Source organism: Bufo gargarizans, chromosome 2 (assembly GCF_014858855.1).
Source record: "Bufo gargarizans isolate SCDJY-AF-19 chromosome 2, ASM1485885v1, whole genome shotgun sequence".
In the NCBI taxonomy this organism is placed as follows: domain Eukaryota; kingdom Metazoa; phylum Chordata; class Amphibia; order Anura; family Bufonidae; genus Bufo; species Bufo gargarizans.
In genome coordinates, this window is record NC_058081.1 from 630839608 (window position 1) to 630864122 (window position 24515).

General features: G+C 44.6%; 2 protein-coding genes across 5 annotated transcripts in view; one reads left to right on the top strand and one right to left on the bottom strand.

Moving 5' to 3' along the window:
• KCNAB2 (potassium voltage-gated channel subfamily A regulatory beta subunit 2) overlaps positions 1-3907 on the bottom strand; it is a 261952-nt gene extending 258045 nt beyond the window's left edge. For 2 of the 3 annotated variants that reach the window (XM_044282161.1, XM_044282157.1), the window contains exon 1: positions 3777-3907. The gene's annotated coding sequence lies outside the window, so the exon portion shown is untranslated. Of the gene's footprint in view, positions 1-2963; positions 3053-3776 lie in introns of those variants that run through there. The other variant, XM_044282160.1, reaches the window with a different exon arrangement.
• A 1128-nt stretch (positions 3908-5035) lies between these two features.
• NPHP4 (nephrocystin 4) overlaps positions 5036-24515 on the top strand; it is a 277786-nt gene continuing 258306 nt past the window's right edge. For both annotated transcript variants that reach the window (XM_044278368.1, XM_044278369.1), the window contains exons 1-2: positions 5036-5089; positions 18046-18211. In XM_044278368.1, coding sequence (XP_044134303.1) covers positions 18077-18211 — 135 coding nt within the window. In that variant the 5' untranslated portion in view covers positions 5036-5089; positions 18046-18076. The remainder of the gene's footprint in view (positions 5090-18045; positions 18212-24515) is intronic.

The following is a 24515-nucleotide window of genomic DNA, read 5'->3' on the forward strand; positions in this document are numbered from 1 at the left end:
TATGGCCTATAAGTCTCCTCACACTGATTAAGGTGCTCTCCCCCTAAGGAGAGTTAGTTTCCCCCTTTGTCCATTCACAATGTCATGCTCTTCCAGAGGTTTTTGTAAGATTATTGGGCAGTTTCTCTGCCTACAAGATATTATCACAGATGCTTGGGTTACTTTTGCAGTTCTCAAAACTGAATTTGACTCAGCAGAGATCACATTCCTCTTCTTCACAGCAAAAATGTTATAACATGAACAGAGTTGAGAAAAAGACCTTAAGCCTAACTTCTCCAAACCTATGAATATAGAATCAACCTAATCAGACTAATATGAAAAGTTGTTATTCTAAAAATCTTCATCTACTTGCATATTATAAGTTATACCAGAAAGAATTTGTCTTTATGTAGAAAAATATGATGTCCATTCACACATCCGTGTGTGTTTTGCGGATCCACAAAACACGGACAGCGGCAATGTGCGTTCCGCATTTTGCGGACCGCACATTGCCGGCACTAAGAGAATATGCCTATTCTTGTCAGCTATTGCGGCCAAGAATAGGACATGTTCTATTTTTTTTCAGGATCGGAATTGCGGACCCGGAAGTGCGGGTCCGCAATTCCGGATCGGAATGGGGGGACAGACTGAGCAGCAGCCTAATGACACAGGATAGTGGAGCCCTAATAGTGCACAGAGTAAAAACATAACTAACTCCACCACACTAAAGACTGTCATAAATCTGTCTCCTGCCAGTAGACCGTATGCCTCCTGCAGAAGCTTCACTTGGCACCAGTCATTCAGACAGTAAGAATAGGGAAAAGCTAAAATAACAATTTTCTAAAATTCATTAAAGTACCTACAAAACAGAGTCACATCCCTGCCCCGGACTATACTTCTGCGGAGTATTTCCCTCTAATCTGTAACTTGCTGCTGAAGTGACAAGGTATGATGGACAAAAGAGGGAAGAGCGGTCATTTACCATGTAGCAACCTGCTATGGAGTCCACTCTGGAAGCCTCGGCTCAGGTAAGCATGCTCCTTAGGAAATGACTTCTCTACAGGCCCAAACCAGGGGTTACTGAACCGAAGCTTACTGTTCGCTTCCAAGAAGAACTTGACGTTGGAATATGAAAGTGTGGGCATACACTTCACCCTGGATACCTTTAAGTGTCATTCACACGTTAGTATTTTGTTCAGTGATTTCAATCAGTGATTGAAAGCCAAAACCAAGATTGGAGCCTCCACAGACATAAGGTATTGGCTCACAATAATTGACGTGTGAATGAGGCATTACTTTGTACACCCCTCTGGAATTTCATTTTCAGGTACCTTGGTTGGCACATCAATACGGACTGGAGCTCGCACTCTGAACCACCCTGGCATTGAGTACATATTTCCATCACTCAAAAGCCCCAAGGATTTTAATGCAGATCTACCAACCCACCAAAGTCAACACAGCTCCTAAGAAAGCCCTGGCATGGACACCTCAAGTTATGGAACTGTCCCACCAGAACAAGAAGGAATTCTAATGCATTACTTACTACCCACCAAAACCCTTTAGTTAGGAGACCCCATGAGGTAGGGAACCCAGCAGTAAGCTATGAGACCCCATGAGATAGGGATCCCAGCAGTGTAAGCTATGAGATCCCATGAGATAGGGATCCCAGCAGTGTAAGCTATGAGATCCCATGAGATAGGGATCCCAGCAGTGTACGCTATGAGACCCCATGAGATAGGGAACCCGGCAGGATAAGCTATGAGACTTCATGAGATGGGGAACCCGGCAGGATAAGCTATGAGACTTCATGAGATGGGGAACCCGGCAGGATAAGCTATGAGACTTCATGAGATGGGGAACCCGGCAGGATAAGCTATGAGACTTCATGAGATAGGGAACCCGGCAGGATAAGCTATGAGACTTCATGAGATAGGGAACCCGGCAGGATAAGCTATGAGACTTCATGAGATAGGGAACCCGGCAGGATAAGCTATGAGACTTCATGAGATAGGGAACCCGGCAGGATAAGCTATGAGACTTCATGAGATAGGGAACCCGGCAGGATAAGCTATGAGACTTCATGAGATAGGGAACCCGGCAGGGAAAGCCATGAGACTTCATGAGATAGGGAACCCGGCAGGGAAAGCCATGAGACTTTATGAGATAGGGTACCCAGCAGGAGAAGCTATGAGACTTCATGAGATAGGGAACCCAGCAGTGTACGCTATAAGACCCCATGTGATAGGGAACCCAGCAGGATAAGCTATGAGACCTCATGAGATAGGGAACCTGGCAGGATAAGCTATGAGACCTCATGAGATAGGGTACCCAGCAGTATAAGCTATGAGACTCCATGAGATAGAACCTTACACTGTTGGGTTCCCCGAGTAAAAGCAATGTTCCCCTTTAAGGGAAGACAGTTGTGCTGCTTCACATACGTTCATCTCAGTCATGCAGACTTTCACATACGTCCATGCCCAATACTCTGATCTCTATGACAATTCCTACTGCAGTGCACAAGTGCTTACCCATTCTAGAGGCTCAGCAAGCACGACAGACGCCAGACCTATATGTGACAATATGTGACATCAGGTCATGGAGTTATGTCACAACCAGCGGCTTGTGCAACCTACAAAAATACGCTTCACGCCGGGGAGTCAGTGCATGAGGAAGTATAAGACGCAGGAGCTGTCAGCAAGAAACAACATCAAAGTGCCCCATACCCCCCCCCCCCCATCCCAACAATACATCACACATAATACCGTACCCTTCCATCTAACAGGCCTGTACAACAATGCACCAGTGCCAAGGCCCACAGGCTACAAATGTGCCACACAAATCTAATCACACTGATGACCCTCCGCTAAGTGATCGCATTTCATTCTCAATGACAAATTCGATGAATGTTCAAACCTGCAGATAGCACGCAAATGAAATGACAGCAGCCACCGTGAGCGGAGAAGGAAATGAGATTGTTAACTCACTTCTGCGGCAGTGACATTGACCAGTCTGCAGAGGGACCACACAGCCCAATCACTGGAGATAAGGAGCTGGATGGCGCGCTGGACCCAAGTGTTCACAGCAATGCAGGGTGGAGAATTGGGTGGGTAGCGATGGTGTAGGAAAGAAAAAAAAAAGTGATGGGGGGGTACAAATGATGAGACAGCTAATCCCCAAGTGTTGCAATAAACATGGTCGTCACTCACTGGCATGCGTCCCTGCACAATATGCCAGTGCGGTGCCAGAGCCGTCCAGGGAGCTGAGATTTATTCTGCAGTCAAGAAAAATCTAAACCCAAATCTAAATATAAAAATAATAATAATTCTATCTAGGCCAAATCTGCCAGAGGATGTGGTTGAGCGCTGCTCCGCAGGCTCCTAGGCTACCAGACTGACTGTATTTCCCTCCTGCAAAGCTGCAGTAGAGGGGGGGTAGGTGGGCTGGCAGCTTTTTATGCCAGTGGTCCTCAGACTACACGCCTGGGGAGATGAGATATGAAGTGGATCTGGAGGGAGGCATGCAGGTGGTAGATACCTATGGACCATCTAGATTACTTTTATATTATAAAAACAAAAACAAACAAAAAACATTGATTGCAACATAAATACAAGATCCTAATAAAGTGTAAGGTGGGAGGATGTGTTTAATGGGGTGTACATTACACTGCACAGTATATATGCATCCTGCTTGCACCGACCGCACTGCCCTATACCGGAGGAGGCACACAATAAGTCTCAGTGCCTAGGACTGAGCGGGCGCCTACATCCACTGCCAGCTACCGGAGACTCAGTGCGCACCTGCAGCTTGTTATCCCCGCCGCCTCCTCCTCCAGCACCGGGGCCGCCGCCGTTCTCTCCCCCGCAGTCCCCGTGGTGTCGCCGCCTCCTCCCGGTCAGCCTGCACTGTTCACCTCGTGGGAGAGCAGCTGTCCGGCCCCGCCCACTCCCAAGCAAAGAAAAAAAAAATCTATTACACGGTCTGTTCTCCCGGCTCCGTAAACACAAAGCTGATTGGCTCGGCGGCGTGCCAGTCACCGAGGCGACGTCTCTGATTGGTCGTCTGACAAGCCACTGGGATAACAGAGCAGCCGATCATTTAGGCGCATTCGTTATAAAAATGTCACTATTGTCTCGATGTCCAGACGTGTTCAGTAACTGCGGTAATGGAGTGATGGCACTACAAGTCCCAGAATGCCCGGGCAGGGGCATGCAGGAGAACAGCTGCTGGTTGTATCCTCAGCCGAATATTTCACTACAAGTCCCAGAAATTCCAGGCGTAAATGAACGGGGGAGCTTGAGCTGTGAATGTGTGGCAGTTGTGCAAGGGTTAATATGATGGGAAATGTGGCGGCAGCTGTATAACTACAACTCCCAGAATCCCCCAAGTAAAAAATATATAATATGAACGGGGAGATTCAGGGAACTGCAGCTGGAGAGAACTTGGAAAGCCACAGACCGCAGTATCCGTAATCCAGATGTTTCACTACATTTCCCAGAGTCCCCAAGCACGGCGATGAATGGAGGAGATCCATGGGAAATGTAGTTCTAAATGACCGGCCCCGCAGCAGGCAGCCGCCTAACTGCAAGAACTACATCTCCCAGAATCCTCGGTAATAGCAATACATGGGCAAGCTTCATGGGAAATGTAGTATGAGATTCTCGGGAAACGGCTAAGTTGCTGTATCCCCCTGCCGTCCGGTTCCTCGCACCCCGTAGAGCGTCGTTCACATAGATATGACGTGTAGTTCAGTCTTTGGCCTCCGTGCCGTTTATTAATCCGCTCCAAACGGCAGAAGTGTCTCAAGCGGAGATTTCCGTAACCATGGCAACAGACGCTGGGAGTTGGGCGCAACCATTCACTCATTTTAAAGGGGGAGTTCACAATTGGATGTCTCTGAAATGCATACTGTTCGTTTTTAGTTGTGCGACAGGCGCCAGTATTGTATATGTGTAGGGTACATAGGAGAGCGAGTCACTGGTTTATAGATTGAGGCGCTTTGACTGAAGATATATGTCTTCACGATCGGAACCCCACCCGTAAGAAGACGTTGGTCCAGCGCAAACGTATACTACTGACCTGGAAGATGGCAGCCTGGAGCTGAAGAAAGGAGGTGAATAATCGGTGTCTGCCGGGGGTACTGTGGGAGGCTGGGACTTGTAGTTCGACAGAGGAGCAGATACAGTCTGTCACTAGAGGACCGATATCTGGCTGATCTCCTATAGGAGCAGGGTGAGGTGCTGATACTGATGAGGACCGGGCACAGTGCCATAGGGAGCCAACACCCGTCCCATGGTTACCAGGGGCATTTACCAACCCCTAAACTGCAGTCAGATCCAACTCATGTGTCCAGCCTCATGTGTTACCCAGTCACATGGGGTCCAGTACAGACTGCACCCCAATAAACAGACTGCACCCCTCCCTGCCCCCATTCAGAGGCAGACTTCACAACCTGCAATGGAATACCCTGTGATCGGGCATGTAGGATTTCAGCATGGCCGACCCTTGCTTCCTGTGGGTGACAGGCGCCTGGCAGAGGCTTATCCCATGTCCCCCATGGAAATATGCTTTTTATTTGGAAGTTGGGAGCCAAATGAGTGAGTATGGGCAGCTTAAAGGGCATCTGTCAGCAGATCTGTACCTATGACACTGGCTGACCTGTTACATGTGCATTAGGCAGCTGAAGACATCTGTGTTGGCCCCATGTTCATACGTTTCGCAAAAAAAATAGAACATGTCCTATTATTGTCCACATTACGGACAAAGGTAGTACGGTTCCGTTCCGCAAAATACGGAATGCACACGGACGTCATCTGTATTTTTTGCGGATCCGTTTTTGGCAGACAACAAAATACATACGGTCGTGTGCATGAGGTCAGTGGTGCCAGATCAGTTTTTTCAGACACAAAAAAACCCCGTATCCAGCGCCCATTGACTTACAATGGTTTTAGTTTTGGATCCGTCTTGTTTATTTGGGATATAATTTAACCGGATCCTTTCTTAATGGATGCAGACGGTTGTATTAATGAATGGATGCGTCTTTGCTGATCCCTCCCGGATCCAGCCGAAACGCAGATGTGAAGGTAGAATAAACGTGATCACACCTGGCCCTGTCAATGAAAGTGCAGAGAGAGCAGAGCCTCTAGGTGTAATGGTAACGCCCTCATTGCTCCTAGAGGCTCATTTGCATATATACAACACCATTTTTCTCAGCAATGCGGACACATAAGAACATGGGACCAACACAGATGCCTTCAGCTGCCAAGTGCACATGTAACAGGTCAGTCAGTGTCATAGGTACAGATCTGCTGACAGATGCCCTTTAAAGGAGTATTCCATCATGTAAAGTGACGGAGTAATAGTAGGACATGTTGTCATGTTGGGACAAGAGGGGGTTCAGCTTTTGGGTGCCCACCAATGCCAGAAATGACAGAGACTCAATACCCATTCAGCTCTGTGACCCTTAACAGTTTCCCTGCAGAGCGTTGCCCCAATCAAGTCAATGGCGTTGTGCTGCAGTGTATAGGGGGCCTCCCCTCTGAATCAGCGTTCAGCCCCTCCATTCCCAGGTTCATATTAGCATGGATACAAGATGCATTGGGGAACTATGTTTCTTCTTGGGGTTCACCACTGTATACATTGAGGATCTTAGCAGTCCATCCGCTGGGACGCCCTCTGATGCCTACAATCATTGGGGTAGAGGTGGAAAGTGCCTCCCCATCCTGTGTCTGCCCTGTGAGAGCAGATATGTCTGTCGTGTCCAGGAAGAGTTATCATGTGTACAGACGCTCTATTTTCACAGGAGAACATGTCCTGAATGAGGGTGAGACCTGAGCAGTAAAATCAGGGTGGGGTGTATCTCCGAAGGTTGTCCAGCCTCTAGTCAGAAGAAGGAAGCGTCACCTGTGCGCCTGGTGAAAGTGACTGCACTGAGGTCCCCGTTCCTTGTACCCTGGGGTGTCACATTTCTGTGCTGACATATTCGACAACCTCCTTGTCTGTTCGCTTCTGGCCATATATAGTAGTGCTTCAAAGTTTGGGAACTCTTCAGAATTTTCTAGATTTCTGCTTAAATGTCACCTAAAACCTCGTCAGATTTTCACACAAGTCCTAAAAGTAGATAAAGTATAACAGCAGCTGCTGTGCGCCACTGTTCCCCTGCTTACCGCCGCGGTCCCTGGTGCCGTGTTCAGCAGTGATCTGCGGCCAGTGCTTCCCCATTTACCGCTGCAGTCCTGGGCTCCGTCTGTGTAGGTACTGTGCGCTGTTGCATTAGAAGAATTTTGATATCTCTGACTTTTAGTCTAACCAGACTGTCTATTAGGCCTCATGCACGTGGCCGTTGTTTTGGTCTGCATCCGAGCCGCCGTTTTGACGGCTCGGATGCGGACCCATTCACTTATATGGGGCTGCCAAAGATGCACTCCGTGGGCTGTCCGCATCCGTTGCTCCGTTCCGTGGCCCCACAAAAAGAATATAACCTGTCCTATTGTCCATGCTTTTCGGACAAGAATAGGCATTTATATTAAAGTCTGTCCGTGCCATTCCGCAAATTGCGGAACGTGCACGGACGCCATCCGTGTTTTGCGGGTCTGCGATTTTGCGGACCGCCAAACACACCACGGTCGTGTGCATGAGGCTTAACTCTGTAATTCTTCTAGCGCCGTTCTATGGAAACAGTAGGTTTAAAGAGCACACCAAATGCTTGAAATAACTTCTTTATTAACTTCAACTTTTCTTCATATATAACATTGTCGCCTCCACAGCAGATAGTCCATGGACATAACACATGTTGAAAAGATATCACAAAATGGCGGTATGCATAAGATGGTGGTTTAACTGGTCTGTCATTTAACATTAAATTGTGGATATATTTCTCTCTTGAGTATCTATACTGTCACTTTAAGTTATTTAAGCACTTTATGATCTCTCTGAACGGTACAATATATATAAAAAGTCTACACACCCCTGTTAAAATGTCAGGTTTCTGTGTTAAAAAATGAGACAAAGATTAATCATTTCAGAACTTTTTCCCCCTTTAATGTGACCTATGAAAAAAAAAATGAATTATTTTAGGTGGAGGGAAGAAAAAATATAAAAATAAAATAATATGGTTGCATAAGTGTGCACACCCTTAAACTAATGCTTTGTTGAAGCACCTTTTGATTTTATTACAGCACTCAGTCTTTTTGGGTATGAGTCCATCAGCATGGCACATTTTGACTTGGCAAGATTTGCACACTCTTCTTTGCAAAAACACTCCAAATCTGTCAGATTGCGAGGGCATCTCCTGGGCACAACCCTCTTCAGATTACCCCACAGATTCGGATTCAGGTCTGGGCTCTGGCTGGGCCATTCCAAAACTTTAATCTTCTTCTTGGTTGATTTGGATGTATGCTTTGGGTCGTTGTCATGCTGAAAGATGAAGTTCCTCTTCATGTTCAGCTTTCTAGCAGAAGCCTGAAGGTTTTGTGCCAATATTGACTGGTATTTGGAACTGTTCATAATTCCCTCTAGCTTAACTAAGGCCCCAGTTCCAGCTGAAGAAAAACCGCCCCTTGGCATGATGCTGCCACCACCATGCTTCACTGTGGGTATAGTGTTCTTTTGGTGATGTGCAGTGTTGTTTTTGCACCAAACATGTCTTTTGGAATTATGGCCAAAAAGTTCAACCTTGGTTTCATCAGACCATAACACCTTTTCCCACATGCTTTTGGGAGACTTCAGATGTGTTTTTGCAAAATGTAGCCTGGCTTGGGTGTTTTTCTTCGTAAGAAAAGGCTTTCGTCTTGCCACTCTACCCCACAGCCCAGACATATGAAGAATACGGGAGATTGTTGTCACATGTACCACACAGCCAGTACTTGCCAGATATTCTTGCAGCTCCTTTAATGTTGCTGTAGGCCTCTTGGTAGCCTCCAAGACCAGTTTTCTTGTCTTTTCATCAATTTTGGAGGGACGTCCAGTTCTTGGTAATGTCACTGTTGTGCCATATTTTCTCCACTTGATGATGACTGTCTTCACTGTGTTCCATGGTACATCTAATGCCTTGGAAATTCTCTTGTACCCTTCTCCTGACTTATACCTTTTAACAATGAGATCCCTCTGATGCTTTGGAAGCTCTCTGTGGACCATGGCTTTTGCTGTGGGATGCGACTAAGAAAATTTCAGGAAAGACCAACTTGAGCAGCTGAACTTTATTTGGGGTTAATCAGAGGCACTTTAAATGAAGGCAGGTGTATGCTGACTCCTATTTAACATGATGTTGAATGTGATTGCTTAATTCTGAACACAGCTACATCCCCAGTAGATTTCAGTTTGTTTTTCAATTGAGTTGTACAGTTTATAGGTCACATTAAAGGTGGAAAAAGTTCTGAAATGATTTATCTTTGTCTCATTTTTTTAATTTTTTTATTATAAATATTTTTATTTTCGTTTTCGTCATATATAAGAAGAAAAACACAAAAACCACTCAATGGATAGACATTCAAAAAAAATTACACAAATATGTGCAAGCATATATTACATGATTACTAATACCATCAGAATTCTATCCTTGTCTTATTTCATTTCATTTCATTTCACTCAATCAAAGCAATAAGAAAAACTCAATATCCCTCCGATGGAGGATGAAAAACTGCGTCAGCCGGAAATGACCTGAAATGGTGCTCCTTTTTATACTTTTATAAATACATCTCCAGTCTAAAATATCCGGCTCCACCTCTAGTGCCCATGTGTTTTCACTTTTAAATTTAATCACCCCACCTAACCCCCTCTTTATTTTTTTATATATCTGTGAAATTGATAATTTATTCCCCATACTATAACAGAATTCTGCAAATTCGGAATGTTTGGTGATTAAATTTTCTTTGTTCTCCGTTGAATCAAATGCATGCTTTAATCTAAAATAGCTAAACCGTGTAAGACTATCTAAATCTGTACTAAGCCCCATTTCCTCTAATGTCTTCAATTTTCCATCCACCACTATCTGTGAAACAAACTTGATACAATTTCTCTCCCAAAATACAAAATCATCTAACTTCCAAAACTCACTTAAATAAAAATTTCCCTAGATAGGGGTGAACCTTAATGCATAATTTATACCCAAATTATTTTTCACATTGACCCATATTAAGTGCATCATATTGCTAATTGGGCACTTCCTACCCTTTATTTTTAGAATTCCAGTTTCTAGAGCACTAACAATATTGTATTGGAGACCTTCAAATTCCCCTTCCAAGTAACGACGCAGTCCATCATCCTCCATCATTAACCCTTGAAGCTGGGATGCGTAATAGTAGCCTTGGAAACAGGGGACAGACAGGCTACCATCTTCTTCATCTAACCATAAATATTTTTGTTTCAGCCTGACCCTTTTTCTCCGCCAAATGAGATCATTTAGCGCTCCTTCTAATGCATTGAAAAAATGATCCCCTATCCATACAGGGCAGGCAGAGATGACATAGAGAATCTGCGGTAATAACACCATCTTTATTATAGCGATTCGATCAGCCTGACGAATCAGCACTTTTTGCCAGGTACTTGTTTTCTCTTTCACCTTTTTGAGCAAAGGGCAGATGTTAAGTTCTGGATACTCCTGAATCCTCGAACTGACTTTTATACCAAGGTATTCAAATGACTCCGTGGGTTTCAGTATTTTAACATTAATATCCTTTTGAATTATTTTGTGGCCAATTGTGTCCAATTCACCTTATAGCCGGATATTTGACCAAACTGGTTTACTATCCCCATCAGGTATGGTACCATTGATACCCCCCCTTCCAGAAAAAACAAGATATCATCCGCATAAAGACATATTTTATCTAATGCGCCCTTTCCCCCAAACCCACTAATTTTCTCATCTGCTCGCACCTTGCAGGCCAGGGGCTCGACGAATATAGCGAACAATAATGGGGAAAGTGGGCACCCCTGCCTAGTTCCCCTTTGCAATGGTACCGACTCTGCTATCACACCATTAATTTTTACCCTAGCTTTCGAGTTATGATAAAGCAGTTGTACCCATCTGATGAATTTTTCCCCCAAATTAAACTCGTGCATTATTTTCCAGAGGTATGCCCATTCCACCCTGTCAAACGCTTTTTCCGCGTCCAGGGATAGGATAGAATGGGCACCCTCCCCGCTTATCTGTACATTCAACAGTGTCCGACGAATATGAGTATGATCTGGTATGGTTGTATGCAATTTGGATTGCAATATGGAATTTGATTGCAATTGTTTGTATGGTATTTGTAGTTTGCAATTGGTAGAACTGTAAGTAAACACACATAACTGGTTCAGTATACAGTTCTAATCACTATATTAACAGTAGGAACATTATATAACTGTTTTAAATACCTATTTTGGCCTCTCTGCTTCCATAAAACACAGCACTTAGTGGAGTGAATGTCCGTTTAGCTTCTCTCTCTGGTGAATAATGATTCTAGCAGCTCCTGCTAGGGGAATTTCCCACACAGACTGTGTGTGAGGCTGGCTGTAATTGGTCAAAACTCCTGGGCTGTGTGAGGATAGCTAGGATTGGTCCAGACTCCTGCCCAGCAGCAACAGTTTGTCATATGCTTTTTGTTGTTTCTGCTGTGTCATTGAGCTTACCTTACATTATATAATGAATCTTAAAGGCATATTATCTTTTCTGCTTCTGTGAACACAATATATAACAGTTATGACATCCAAACATGAAGTCACTGTAAATAACTCTGCTTTTGTCTTTAACACACAAACATAGGAACTGTATTAAGGTTATTGGCAGGTTTAGCTGTATAAACATATAAGCTGTATTAGAAACCTAAGACGGGTCTTAGCTGGCCAGCTACAGGTACTGTTGTTCTGGGATCCGCTCCACAGTATCCCTGCTGCTTGTTTCCTGCAGCACTTCCTTAAGGTCCGTCGCGCGTCACTTCCTGGGCTTTATGGGTTATGTCATGTGACCTTGCTGACCAATCTTAGCCCTCTTGTACATATATAAGTGGCTCAACTCTCTTCCCAGATGCCACAGTGTAGAGTTGTTGCGATACCAAATTTTTGGATCGATTTCAATACCATAAAAAAGTATTGTGATACTCTATACCATTCGATACCACGCGAAAAAAATAAACCAAAAAAGCCACATTCATTCCGCATTTTAAAAAAATGGCGAATCATGCAGTTTTTATTTTTATTTTCTCTTTTCTTTCTTCTCGGAACGCCCAGGAGAGAAGCTGATGTCTCCTCCCCATCGCTCCAATAGTAGTAATTACCATACGGAGCAGGACACTGTACCTGCGTCACAGTGGGCGAACGGAGCGGCGCCCAGGAATAATAGTGGGTGCAGGGAGATCCCTGGGCGCCGTTCTACATGTCCTGCTAACTTAAGTAAGTCCGAACCCATAAAAAAGGTCGTCCTATCATTGGTGGCGCAGTGCGCCTGCCGCTCCTCCTCCCCTCTGTCCTCATTGGTCGTAGCTGCACAGGGGCGAGGGAGAAACTGCTTCCTTCTCCCCTGTTCTGCTGAGGGAACATGGCCGCGCTGAGAGCAGGGCGCTCATGTTCTGTGATACTAGACTGCGCAGAAGCGTAGGCCAGTATTTAAAAAATTGAAGATACCGGGACAAAAGTATCAATTGGGTATCAAAATTTTGATACCCGCAACAACCCTATCACAATGTCAAGGTCCTTGTGTCCTGCTAAGCTACCTGATATCTGCTTGTGTTCCTGACTTGTACTTGTGGTCCTGGATTCTGCTACCCGTCTGATCCCTGCCTGCCTGCTTGCCTTGACTCTCCTGTTGCTGATCAGGATTGCCTGATCTGTACCGCCTTCCCTGACCTATTGCCTGTCTGACTTCACCTCTGCCTCATCCTTCGGTCCTGCACTGTTGCTCCTGGTAATTACTCAGCCTGCTGACAACGCCTGTACCTGCCTTGTTTGCCTACTCCCTCCGGGAAGTCTATCCCCACCATCAGGGGTACTGTGAAGATCCAGGGGTTCACATAGACAACACCCTTAGAGGAGGTAGGACATGTGGCACAGTGGGTTCACACCCGCTGGTTCGTGACATAAAGATAACCAAATCAAACAAAGGAGTCAGAATCAGAAATATTAGAAATGGTCATTAACTTATTGAGCAAAATGATCCAATATCTCATGTCTGTGAGTGGTAAAGCTATGTGAACCTTTCCTTTCAGTATCTAGTGTGCTCCCCCCCATGTGCAGCAATAACTGCAGCTAAACATCTCTGGTAATTGTCGATTAGTCCTGCACATCAGCTAGGAGGAATTTACCCCATTCCCCCATACAAAACAGCTTCAGCTCTGCTATGTTGGTGGGTTTCCTCGCTTCAGGTCCTTCCACAAAATTTTCACTGGATTAATGGGGTTGGCCACTTTGCAATATTAACAGTTTACTTACTAGTTTCTTGTCTTCTGTAAATGTTTTCCATAGTGTTTCTGCCCTGCTGGTTTAGGGAGCAGATGCTGCTCCTGTAAACAGTGCCTGTGCACTATTTTGGCAGCGCTGGCCGCTGTAGATGATGTAATAGAAAATGTCTCCATTTGCAAACCCCCTCCTGCCGCCTTTGCGCACTCCCCTTCTGTTTCCTACTGTCCTGCCTCCAGTGTCTGTACTCACAGCTGAGAATCAAGGGTGTGCACAGAATCAAGGGTGTGCACAGAGAATCAAGGGTGTGCACAATCATTGTCTGCTCCAGTGGCTGGAGAACTCTGCAGACTCCTTTAGAGATACTTTTGTAACCTTTTTCCAGCCTGATGAGCATCAACAACTCTTCTTCTGAGGTTCTCAGAAATCTCCTTTAAAGAGAGTCTGTCACCTCCACATGGCTCTGTAGCACACCTATACAGGATTGTAACAGTACGTTTGTTCTTTTCTTTAGACTTGCACCAGCAGGAAAAACGAAGTTTAATTCATATGCAAAAACATTGTTTTTCCTGCTTGTGCAAGTCTAAAGAAAAGAACAAACGTACTGTTACAATCCTGTATAGGTGTGCTACAGAGCCATGTAAGCACTGTATATGGCCATATGGAGGTGACAGACTCCCTTTAAGCCTCATTCACACAGTCAATGTTTGGTCAGTGATTTCCATCAGGGATTGTGACTAGAGATTAGCTTATCGACTTCGGATGAAACATCCAAAGTCCATTTGCATAAAACTTTGTTCTAATACTGTACAGAGCAGGAGCTCCGTACAGTATTAGAATGTATTGGCTCCGATGAGCCAAAACTGTTTCTTGAACTCTGGTTCAGTTCCAATGGCTTTTTACAGTACAAATTAATTTATGAAGTTATTGCGCGAAGTCTTGCGAGACTTCGCGAAGCAATAACTTTGGCTCATCGGAGCCAATACATTCTAATACTGTACGGAGCTCCTGCTCTGTACAGTATTAGAATGAAGTTTTATGCGAATAGACTTCGGATGTTTCATCCAAAGTCGATTCGCTCATCCTTAATTGTGACCCAATAGGGATAATAAATTAGGCGCAACTGAAGACAGACTTTTCCAATACACCTGTTTATTTCACTCCCAAAAAAGGCTAGTTTGGTAAATGTGCCCCATACTGTACATCAGGTAGCCCGAGTCACTTCTTGTTGCCCCTGGATTGGCCAACACTGCTCTTGTGAACAGTGATGGCCAGAATAACCATAAATCTACAGCTCGCCCCCAAAAAGTCCTAATCCAGCTCCACAGACAGAAGATGGCGACACAAAAAAGAATGCCTGTGCAAAAGTACCGTAACATAAAAAGCAACATACCGTAAATTTGGCATAGCTGTAATTGTACCGCCCAACAGAACACAGGAGTCTGTGTGCCTCAAGGTGGTGCTGCAAAATGTAAAACATAAAAAAATGATGAAATCGCTGTTTGTTTTCCATATTCCTGCAGAAAGAGTTAATAACAGAGTCCGCATACAGACAGAGCAGGCCCCCCATGTTCCCTGCTGTAAGCCCCCCTGTCACTCAGCCGACACCACGTTTCTTCTGCTCTTTATCTTCCTGTTGGACGCCGTTGCTCCTCCCGGGGGTCAATTGCGTCTCTTCAGCTTTGTAGTAATAGTCATTATATCTGCAATGGCCAACTGTTCTCTAACCAATTCCAGGGGATTATGAGATTTAGTGATGTCATCAGAGCAGACAATGAAGATATTACTGCAGTGGCCATAACCAAAGGAAACGCTCCTTCCTGTAGACTCTGTCGCATTAACCCTTTCAGTGCTCAGAGAGAAGACGGAAAATTCTTAACCTCGTTGCTGATGATCTCACAGCCTCCTTTAGGCCTCTTTCACACGAGCGCGTTTTCTGTCTGGATTCGTAGAGAACGCATAGCATCCGGACTGAATATTGATCCATTCATTTCAATGTGTCTGTACACATGAGAGTCGTTGTTCACACATCATCTTTGTGTTCAGGAAAAATCGCGGTATCTTCTTTATTCTGTGTTTTTCACGCAGCCGTGGTTCAATAGAAGTGAATGGGGCTTGCATGAAAAACGTAGGTGTCCGGGCACAATGTTTCTTTTACTAATGGTTTGTAGGAGATGTAGATTTTTATTCAGTTTTCACAGACGTGAAAAACGCATACAATCTGGACAGAAAAATGCACACTGAGCGCAATCGCGAAAAAAAACAAAACTACGGAATAAACTTGCGTGCAAAAACATCAGTTTTTCCCTGAACAGATCCTGACACCATCCGGATCTCTCGCGTGAATGAGGCCTTATAGAGACTTTTCCCACAATCTCATTGTATGTGTATGACATAAACGATGATTTGGCGAGCGCAGTTGTGGTAAAATCGCAGGTCTCAATGACACTAATGGGTGAAAATGTCATAAGTCAAGCTCGTCACGTAAGCTGCCATTTTACCGTAATTGTTGGACGACTAAAATTAGCTTAGCCCTCACCAGGAGGCCAGCGCTCGTTCGTCTGACGGCTCTCAATCCCCATATACGCATGCACACTCGGCTGTGTGCGCCCAATCGGGGATAGGAGGAAGCCACTGTTATCTCTTTTGGGAACAAACAGATCAGACATGTTGAAATCCGACTGCCCAATCCTTCTTTCTCCCCAACATCTGCCAATGGGGGGGATAGTTTGGCTACCCCCATACACATTAGATGGTTGGCCAGTCGTGCTGAATTTGGTAGGTTCACCTGATCTTTTCCTAATATGTATGGGCACAGTAGCCACAAGGCAGCGCCAGATCTATACTACCGTACTACCCCATTGAATTTTAAGGGTCCCAATTTCACACATTGGAAGTACACTACACTGTGGCACTATTCTTCCCGTCAAACAGGACACAATTTATAGAGCAAACTTTTGAACACTGCCCCCCTCCTGCCCCCCAGCAACTTCTTTGCAACCCCCACTGCTGTGGCTAGTCAAGGTCGCTCTCTCAGACCAAGCCGGGCAGACACTCCATCAGTTTCCTACATGTATATAGTGTCATTGTATAATGCTGATAAGGAGACCCCGACAAAGTCCTCCTCCTAGGCGGGCCCCTTCTGAGTTCGGCCCCATAGCAGCCGCTTCCACTATAGCTACACCCCTGACACAACTAAAAGCACTTCAGATCACAACATTTAGAACCATGATGCTTTGCACTGTTTTATTTTAACCCCTGCAGGTTCCCCCCCCCATTGGAGCAATGTTGGGTCCGTTATACTAAACCCCCAGAGAACTGTCTGGATGACGTTAGGTCTTAGTTTTATTTTAACCATCGTGTGGTGATCAGCGGAAATGTATTGGAAGGTCGGTCGGCAGAACCTGAAATCACATAGACGTGTCTGGATCCACATGTCTCGTCAGTATAGACAAAGAGATTACTGTGGAGTCAGTGGTTTTATAAAGGGAAAGATGAGGCGTGAGATTTATTTTTAAAGGGGAAGTCCACTTTATAGCAGATCAGCAGGCTCTTCCATTCCTGAGGCTCATGTTCTGTACTATGTATGTCACTTAGCGCATGCATGTCTTTTCTTGTCCTGTGATGTAAGGGTCCATCTGTCCTGTGATGTAAGGGTCCATCTGTCCTGTGATGTAAGGGTCCATCTGTCCTGTGATGTAAGGGTCCATCTGTCCTGTGATGTAAGGGTCCATCTGTCCTGTGATGTAAGGGTCCATCTGTCCTGTGATGTAAGAGTCCATTCACACAAACCCATTCATTTCAATGGGGCAGCAAAAGATGCGGACAGCACACAGTGTTCTATCCGTTTCCGTAGTTCCGTTTCACGGCCCAGCAAAAAGATAGACAAGAATAGGCCTTTTTATCATGGGGCCGGCAAAATGTGGAACGCACACGGCCGGGATTCGCAATTTGCTGGCCGCAAAACAAGCACAGAAGATGTGCTTCTGTAATGCTGAAATTGCAACCACTGCATTGGCCATAAGTATTGTCATCAAGACCTTGAATCCCATTTCATTCTGCATCATTAGCCAGAATGTGAAAAAAATACCATGGTCCCAAAAACACAACATAACTGAAGAAAAACATAAAAAACACACTGCACAGCTAAGCTCTGGCCACAGTTTTTTATTTACGGAAAAAGATTGCAAAATAGTGTTTTTTGCAAATAAAACTATATGAGATCTATGTTATTGTCTCCCTTTTAGCTGGGGTTGCTTTTATTATTTTATTTTGTCTCTTTTTTTGCATTTGTAAATACTGCACCTTTTCTATTAAAGCTTTAGTAAGTTTGGTCCTTGTATGCCCTCAAAGAATCCATAGCCTTTTGCAGGGTGTATGATGTTTGGAGATTAGTGTGCGCGTGTTTGGCTTCCTACCAGGCCCGAAACACAGTATGTGACGTTTCTGGGGTGGACTCTGTTGGGGTGTGATTGATGCTGAATTTGCAGCTGAAGTGGGAAGTGACTGGAGACATAGTAACCTCCTTGACGTCATGTCCATGTCATGTACCGGGGCTGTGTCTAGTATTGCATCTCGGCTCCACTGAAGTGGCGAGGGCTGAGCTGCAATGGCATACAACTGGTGTAATCCTGGACAATTCCTTAAGTTTTTCACTTTGTCTAATTATCATATTTTTTTTATTTTTTTTTCTCTAAGATCTGTTGTAAACAAGAATCGCTGATAGAAGATGACAAAGTGGGAGACCATCTTTGCTCAAAACCGTGTTATACCACAGCACATACAGAGATGGAAGCACGGCTCGGGGGACACGGTTGGCTACCAAATTGTCCTTGGCACCCTGGATGGAATCTCTAGTAGACAGGTGAGCTGCGCTTGCGTGGTTGGCGTACAGTTTATGATGTGCATTATGGCCTCGGAATATGTGTAATAAATTGCGTATTGATACTGATTCCAGTGTACAGTGGATTATTCCGCCACGGTCTTTCTATTGATAAAAGTGAGAAAAAGTGGAATGTGCACAGAAGTTATCCGGTTTTCAAGGATCTTTTTTTTTTTTTTTGCCAACCAAAAATCAGACACAGGGCTGGGTGTTGTTCTTGTAGTAGGGCACCCAAATGCAGTACAGTACCTCAGTATGCCTCTATAAAAAGTGAGGTACCAGGGAATATGTTAGAAAGCCCCCCCCTTCCACAAAAAAATAAAATAAATCACAGCCGGGCCCCGGTTTATGTGGGCATTTGGAAAGACTGTGAGAAAGAGTCTCAGTGGCCCCCTTGTGGTGTGTCACAAGCAGCATTAAAACTGCATGTGTTGTGGATATGGCCACAGAGTTCACCTACTGTACAGTAGTATATTAGAATAATGACGGCGACAGCGATATGCCCCCCCCCCCCCCAAATACACGAATAAAACAACATTTATAACATAGAACAGACCTAGACACCACAATGTACTCGGATATAATTTCTAATGAAAACCTGCACTTTAGAGACTACAAATAAATTGCCTCTTCAAGAGCGCCACTCTGTGTATTATAGTATACCTCTAAATAATACAGACCTATAGTGTTATTATCACATACTTCTGCTATACCAAGACAAATGTAACACTATTTAACCACTTCACATCTGGGCCATTTGCCCCCTTCCTGACCAGGCCTAATTTTGCTAATCTGACATGTCACCTTACGTGGTGATGACTTTGGAACACTTTTACTTATCCAAGCCATTCAGGGATGTTTTCTCGTGACACATTGTGCTTCATGCTAGTCATAAATTTGAGTCAATATATTTCACCTTTATTTATGAAAAAATCCCAAATTTACCTAAAATGTTCAAAAATTAGCAATTTTTGAAATTTCTATTTCTCTGCTTTTAAAACAGAAAGTGATACCTCAAAATATTTATTACTTAACATTCCCCATATGTCTAGTTTATGTTGGCATCATTTTGGAAATGTAATTAATTTTTTTTAGGACGTCAGAAGGCTTAGAAGTTTAGAAGCAATTCTTAAAATTTTTAAGAAAATTGGCAAAACCCACTTTTTGAGGACCAGTTCAGGTCTAAAGTCAGATTGTGGGGCCTACATAGTGGATACCCCCATAAATGACCCCAATGTAGAAACTACACCCCTCAAGTTACTTAAAACCAAGTTTTGGGCTATAGAGCTGCGGACATACACGGCTAGATCGCCGCTTTTAATTTCTTTAAAAAATGATTTTATAGATATGTAAATGAGTCTTGTATGTGTCCAAGGGGCTGTACTAACCTTCCTGGAGCCCAGCCACGCCCACCTGTGAATGAGCCCAGCACCGCCTATGTCCTCCGAATCTCCTCCTTTCATCAACTATAGATTGCCGTAATCTCGCGATGCTCGAGCTCGTGCATGCGCAGTTCTTTCCCTGAGGCTGATGCCAGCACAGAGAAGGAACATTATACCGGCACTGCGCATGCGCGAGCTCGCGCATCGCGAGATTACGGCAATCTATAGTTGATGAAAGGAGGAGATTCAGAGGACATAGGCGGTGCTGGGCTCCTTCACAGACGGACGTGGCTGGGCTCCAGGAAGGTTAGTACAGCAGCTTGGACACATACAAGACTAATTTACATATCTATAAAATCCTTTTTTAAAGAAATTAAAAGCACACAGCCCTATAGGACAGATATATTGCGGACATGCTAGCGGCGATCTAGCCGTGCATGTCCGCAGCTCTATAGCCCAAAACTTGGTGACAGAATCCCTTTAAAGGAAAATGGAGATCAAATTTTTATATTTCACTTTTTTGGCAGATTTTCCATTTTTTTTCTTTAATGCGTGGAGGGTTAACAGCCAAACAAAACTCAATATTTATTACCCAGATTCTGCGGTTTACAGAAACACCCCACATATGGTCATAAACTGCTGTATGGGCACACGGCTGGGCGCAGAAGAAAAGAAGCGCCACATGGTTTTTTAGATGCCATGTCCCATTTGAAGCCCCCCTGATGCACCCTTACAGTAGAAACTCCCAAGAAGTGACCCCATTTTGGAAACTAGAGGATAAGGTGCCAGTTTTATTGGTACTTTTTTTGGGTACATATGATTTTTTGATCATTTATTATAACACTTTATGGGGCAAGCTGACCAAAAAATTGGTTGTTCATCTGAGCGGTTCGGTCAAGTGACATTTTTATAGAGCAGATCGTTACGGACGTGGCGATACCTAATATGTATACTTTTTCTCATTTATTTAAGTTTTACACATTAATAGCATTTTTGAAACAAAAAAAATGTTTTACTGTGTCCATGTTCTGAGAGCTATAGTTTTTTTTTTTTTTTTTGAGCGATTTTCTTATGTAGGGGGCTCATTTTTTGCGGGATGAGGTGACTGTTTTATTGGTACCATTTTGTGGGACATACACCTTTTTGATCACTTGGTGTTGCACTTTTTGTGATGTAAGGTGGCAAAAATGGCTTTTTTTTTTACAGTTTTTATTTAAAAAAATGTATGGTGTTTATCGGACTGGGTCGATCATGTGATTATATTTATAAAGCCGACCGTCACAGACGCGGCATTACCAAATATGTCTATTTAAAAAAATAAAATTTCTATTTTTAACATTTTTTTTATTTAATTTTTTATTCCCTACTTGGCAATTTTTTAAAAAAATTTTTTTTACACTTGTCGTCCCCCATAAGGTCATACAAAACCTCTGGGGGACATTTAACTTCACTCTTTTTTTCCCCACTGTTGATTTCTCCTGTAACTGGGGCTGATGTAGTAGCCCCAGTTACAGGAGAAATACTCCCCCAGAGAGGCTGTACAGCACTATACTGTGCTGTACAGCCTCAATGCGGGGCTGTACAGAAGACCTCACAGCTCCTGCACTCATCCGGCCTGGCAGCCACAGGAAGCGATCTAGAAGGCAGAGACACCTGGGCACTGTCCCTGCCTTCTCTAAGGGTTGCCCTGCTGTCACTGACAGCGGGCAACCCGATCTGCAGCTGCACGATTAGCCTGCAGCTGCAGTCTCTGAATGGACGTTCAGGAACATCCATTCAGAGATATAGAACCACCTCCCGGACGTTTTTAGTCTATGGGCGGACGGGAGGTGGTTAAAGGCCATGTACACCTTTTTGTAGTCCTTTTTTTTTATGATTGCATTTAACATATTTTTGGCTAAAAATCATATTTTCAATTGGCCTTTATTAAAAATACTGAACTGTTCAGACACAAAGGGTTAGCAGTCTTTTCCCTATCGTCCATGACAGCACCATGACAGAGGGTCCGCCTCCCAGGACAGGAAACCCACAGGTATAAAAAAAAGGAGGTTTCCTGTCCTAGGAAGTGGATTTTATTCAGCTGGGGAAAAGGGGGGGGGGGGGTTTCAGTTCCCCGCTCCACACAACCAGATGACGCAAGGACGTGACCACTACACTTGGGAAGGCTGGTGAGCGCCTGAGCGGTGTCTATTATGTCAGTGACCTTTAAAGGCGACCTTCTGTCATGGCTCTCTAGGAAAAGCCTGGCCCGTATCAAGTGGTTTTACTGTGTGAAGAAATGTGCTGACGCAGGATAAGTCTCCGCCGGTTTACTCCGATATCTCTAGTTCAGAAGAGGAGGAGTTTTTGTTAGAAAGCGGGGAGCTAGGCTCCGATTCATCTTCTGAGGGGGACAGGGGTGGTAAACCCTGTTTCCTATTCAGGATACGGATCAGCTTTTAAAAGCAATAAGGGCGACCATGAACATTGAAGACCAAAAATAAGTTCTTTCCATTCAGGATGTAATGTTTGAAGGTCAATAAGCGAAAAAGAAACTGTGTTTGTTCATTCATAAAAATGTATCTTCCTTAATACCTAATGAATGGAAAAATCCAGATAAACAGAGCTTTATTCCGTCATCAGTTAAGCGGAAGTATCCCTTTGAGGAGTCGGATTGCCAATCTTGGGATCGGGCCCCAAAGATTGGTGTACCCATAGCAAAAGTATCCCGTAGATCCTCCCTTCCCTTTGATGATTTAGGTCAGTTAAAAGACACCATGGATAGGAAGGCAGACAGTTTTCTTAGACGCACATGGGAATCACTGGGGGCCTCCTTTAATGCTGCCCGGAGGGCTTTATGGTTAAAAAATTGGTCAGGCGATGTTGCATAAAAAAACCACCTATGTAATATTCCTTGCGAAGGAAAGTATTTGGCTCAAACTTAGATGATATATTAGAAAAAGCTGGTGATAGAAAAAAGGGGTTCCACAGGCCTCTGGTTTCCGCAGGCAATATAATCCCTTTTGTGAGAATAAAAGATTTTCCGGTAAAGATAGGAACACGGGTAGAAGGGATAACGGGTAGAAATTCTCCTCTTCTAAATCAAAGGGCTTCCTGTTCAAGGGTCAGGGCCCTGCCCCCAGGAAGGATAATACACAATGACGCCAGGGTAGGAGGAAGATTGTCAAACTTCCTCCCCACCTGGTCCAGAATTTCCAACAGATAGTTGGATTTTAACCTCTCTAAAAGAGGGGTTCAAGTTGGAGTTCAGAGTAAGACACTTTCAGTTCCAGGTGCTTCCGTTTGGGATTTCTATGGCTCCCCGTATATTTACCAAGCTGGTGACGTAGATGGCTGCTCACATAAGAAAGAAGGACATCTTGTTTGTCCCATACCTAGACGATTTTTAATAGTAGCCCCATCCAGGCAGAGTTGTCTTTCACAGGCACATCAAGTAATTCGGATCCTGGAATCATTGGGTTGGATCGTGAACATGGAGAAATCCAGAATGATCCTCCCTTCTACAGTCGCAGAGGTTCCTGGGGATATTGTTGGACTCGACCTCCCAAAGATCCTTTCTGACCGTGGACTATGTAAGGTCAGTGGTGTGGGATCTGATTCTATGCCCTTACGTTTTAGTCAGGAAAGCTGTCTCCATCCTCGGTACCTTAACATTGTGCATTCCGGCAGTTGTATGGGCTCAGGCTCATTCCAGGGACCTCCAGTGGGAGATTCTCTAGTCTTGGTCAGGGAGGCTGGAGGAGCTGGACAGCAAGATTCTTATGTCCAGGAAAACCCGTCTGTCGCTGGAGTGGTGGCTGGTAAAGGAGAATCTAGATCAGGGGGTCCCGTGGAAGGTGGTAAACCTTTTAGTAGTCACTACAGACGCGAGTACGTCTGGGTGTGGGGGGGGGGGGCATGTTTTGGACAGAGTTTTTCAAGGATCCTGGGGCAGTGCAGATTGGGAGATTTCTTCCAACGCAAAGGAATTGACAGCGGGTCTGAAGACTCAGGAGATTCTGCCTTGGTTTCAGACCCGACATTTAAAGGTTTGTCTAACAATGGCCTACTTAAATCATCAGGGGGAACCCGATCCAAGGGGTTGATGGGAATTACGAGTTGGATATTCCCCTTGTTGGAATGGAGGGTGTTGTCACTATCGGCCCTACATATCAGAGGTATAGACAACTGGAAAGCAGACTACCTGAGTCGAAACAGACTAGACCAAAGGTAATGGTCAGTTTGAATCAGTAGATATTTGCCAAAATAGTAAGCCTGTGGGGGTTGCCAGACATAGAACTCTTTGCTACAGGAAGGTGAAAAGGTTATTTTCCCTTTGTCCAGGGGATTCTCTCACAGCAGTAGATGCCTTACTTCAGCCTTGGGACAGGGGTCTTCTGTATGCATTCCCTCTGTTACAATTGATTCCCAAGGTGTTGTACAAAATAAGGGAGGACAGAGCTTCTGTGATCTTAATAGCCCCCTTTTGTCCCCGTTAAGCATGGTTCACCTGGTTAAGACTACTGTCGGTCAGGGAGCCATGGGCCCTTCTGGAGATTCTAGATCTCTTGTGTCAAGGCCCAGTAATACATCCCCCAGTCAAGGGCCTTTACTTGACAGCATGGTTTTTGAAAGGTCTCTTTTGATCCGAAAGGGGCTATCGGGGTCAGTAGTCTCTACCTTATTAAAGAGTAGGAAGGAAGCGACTACTGGCATATATGCTATAGCAGTAGTGACCAACCATTTTTCGTCTGAGGGCCGCACTAGACATGGTATAAATTTTGCGGGCCGGAACCAGGTAGCTTTGTCAGAAAGAAATGCAAACACTGTAAGGGGGCACGTGCGAGCATTACTACTGTGAAGGGGCAAATATCTGGGCATTTTTTACTGTGAAGGGGCACATCAGGGCATTTTTACTGTGAAGG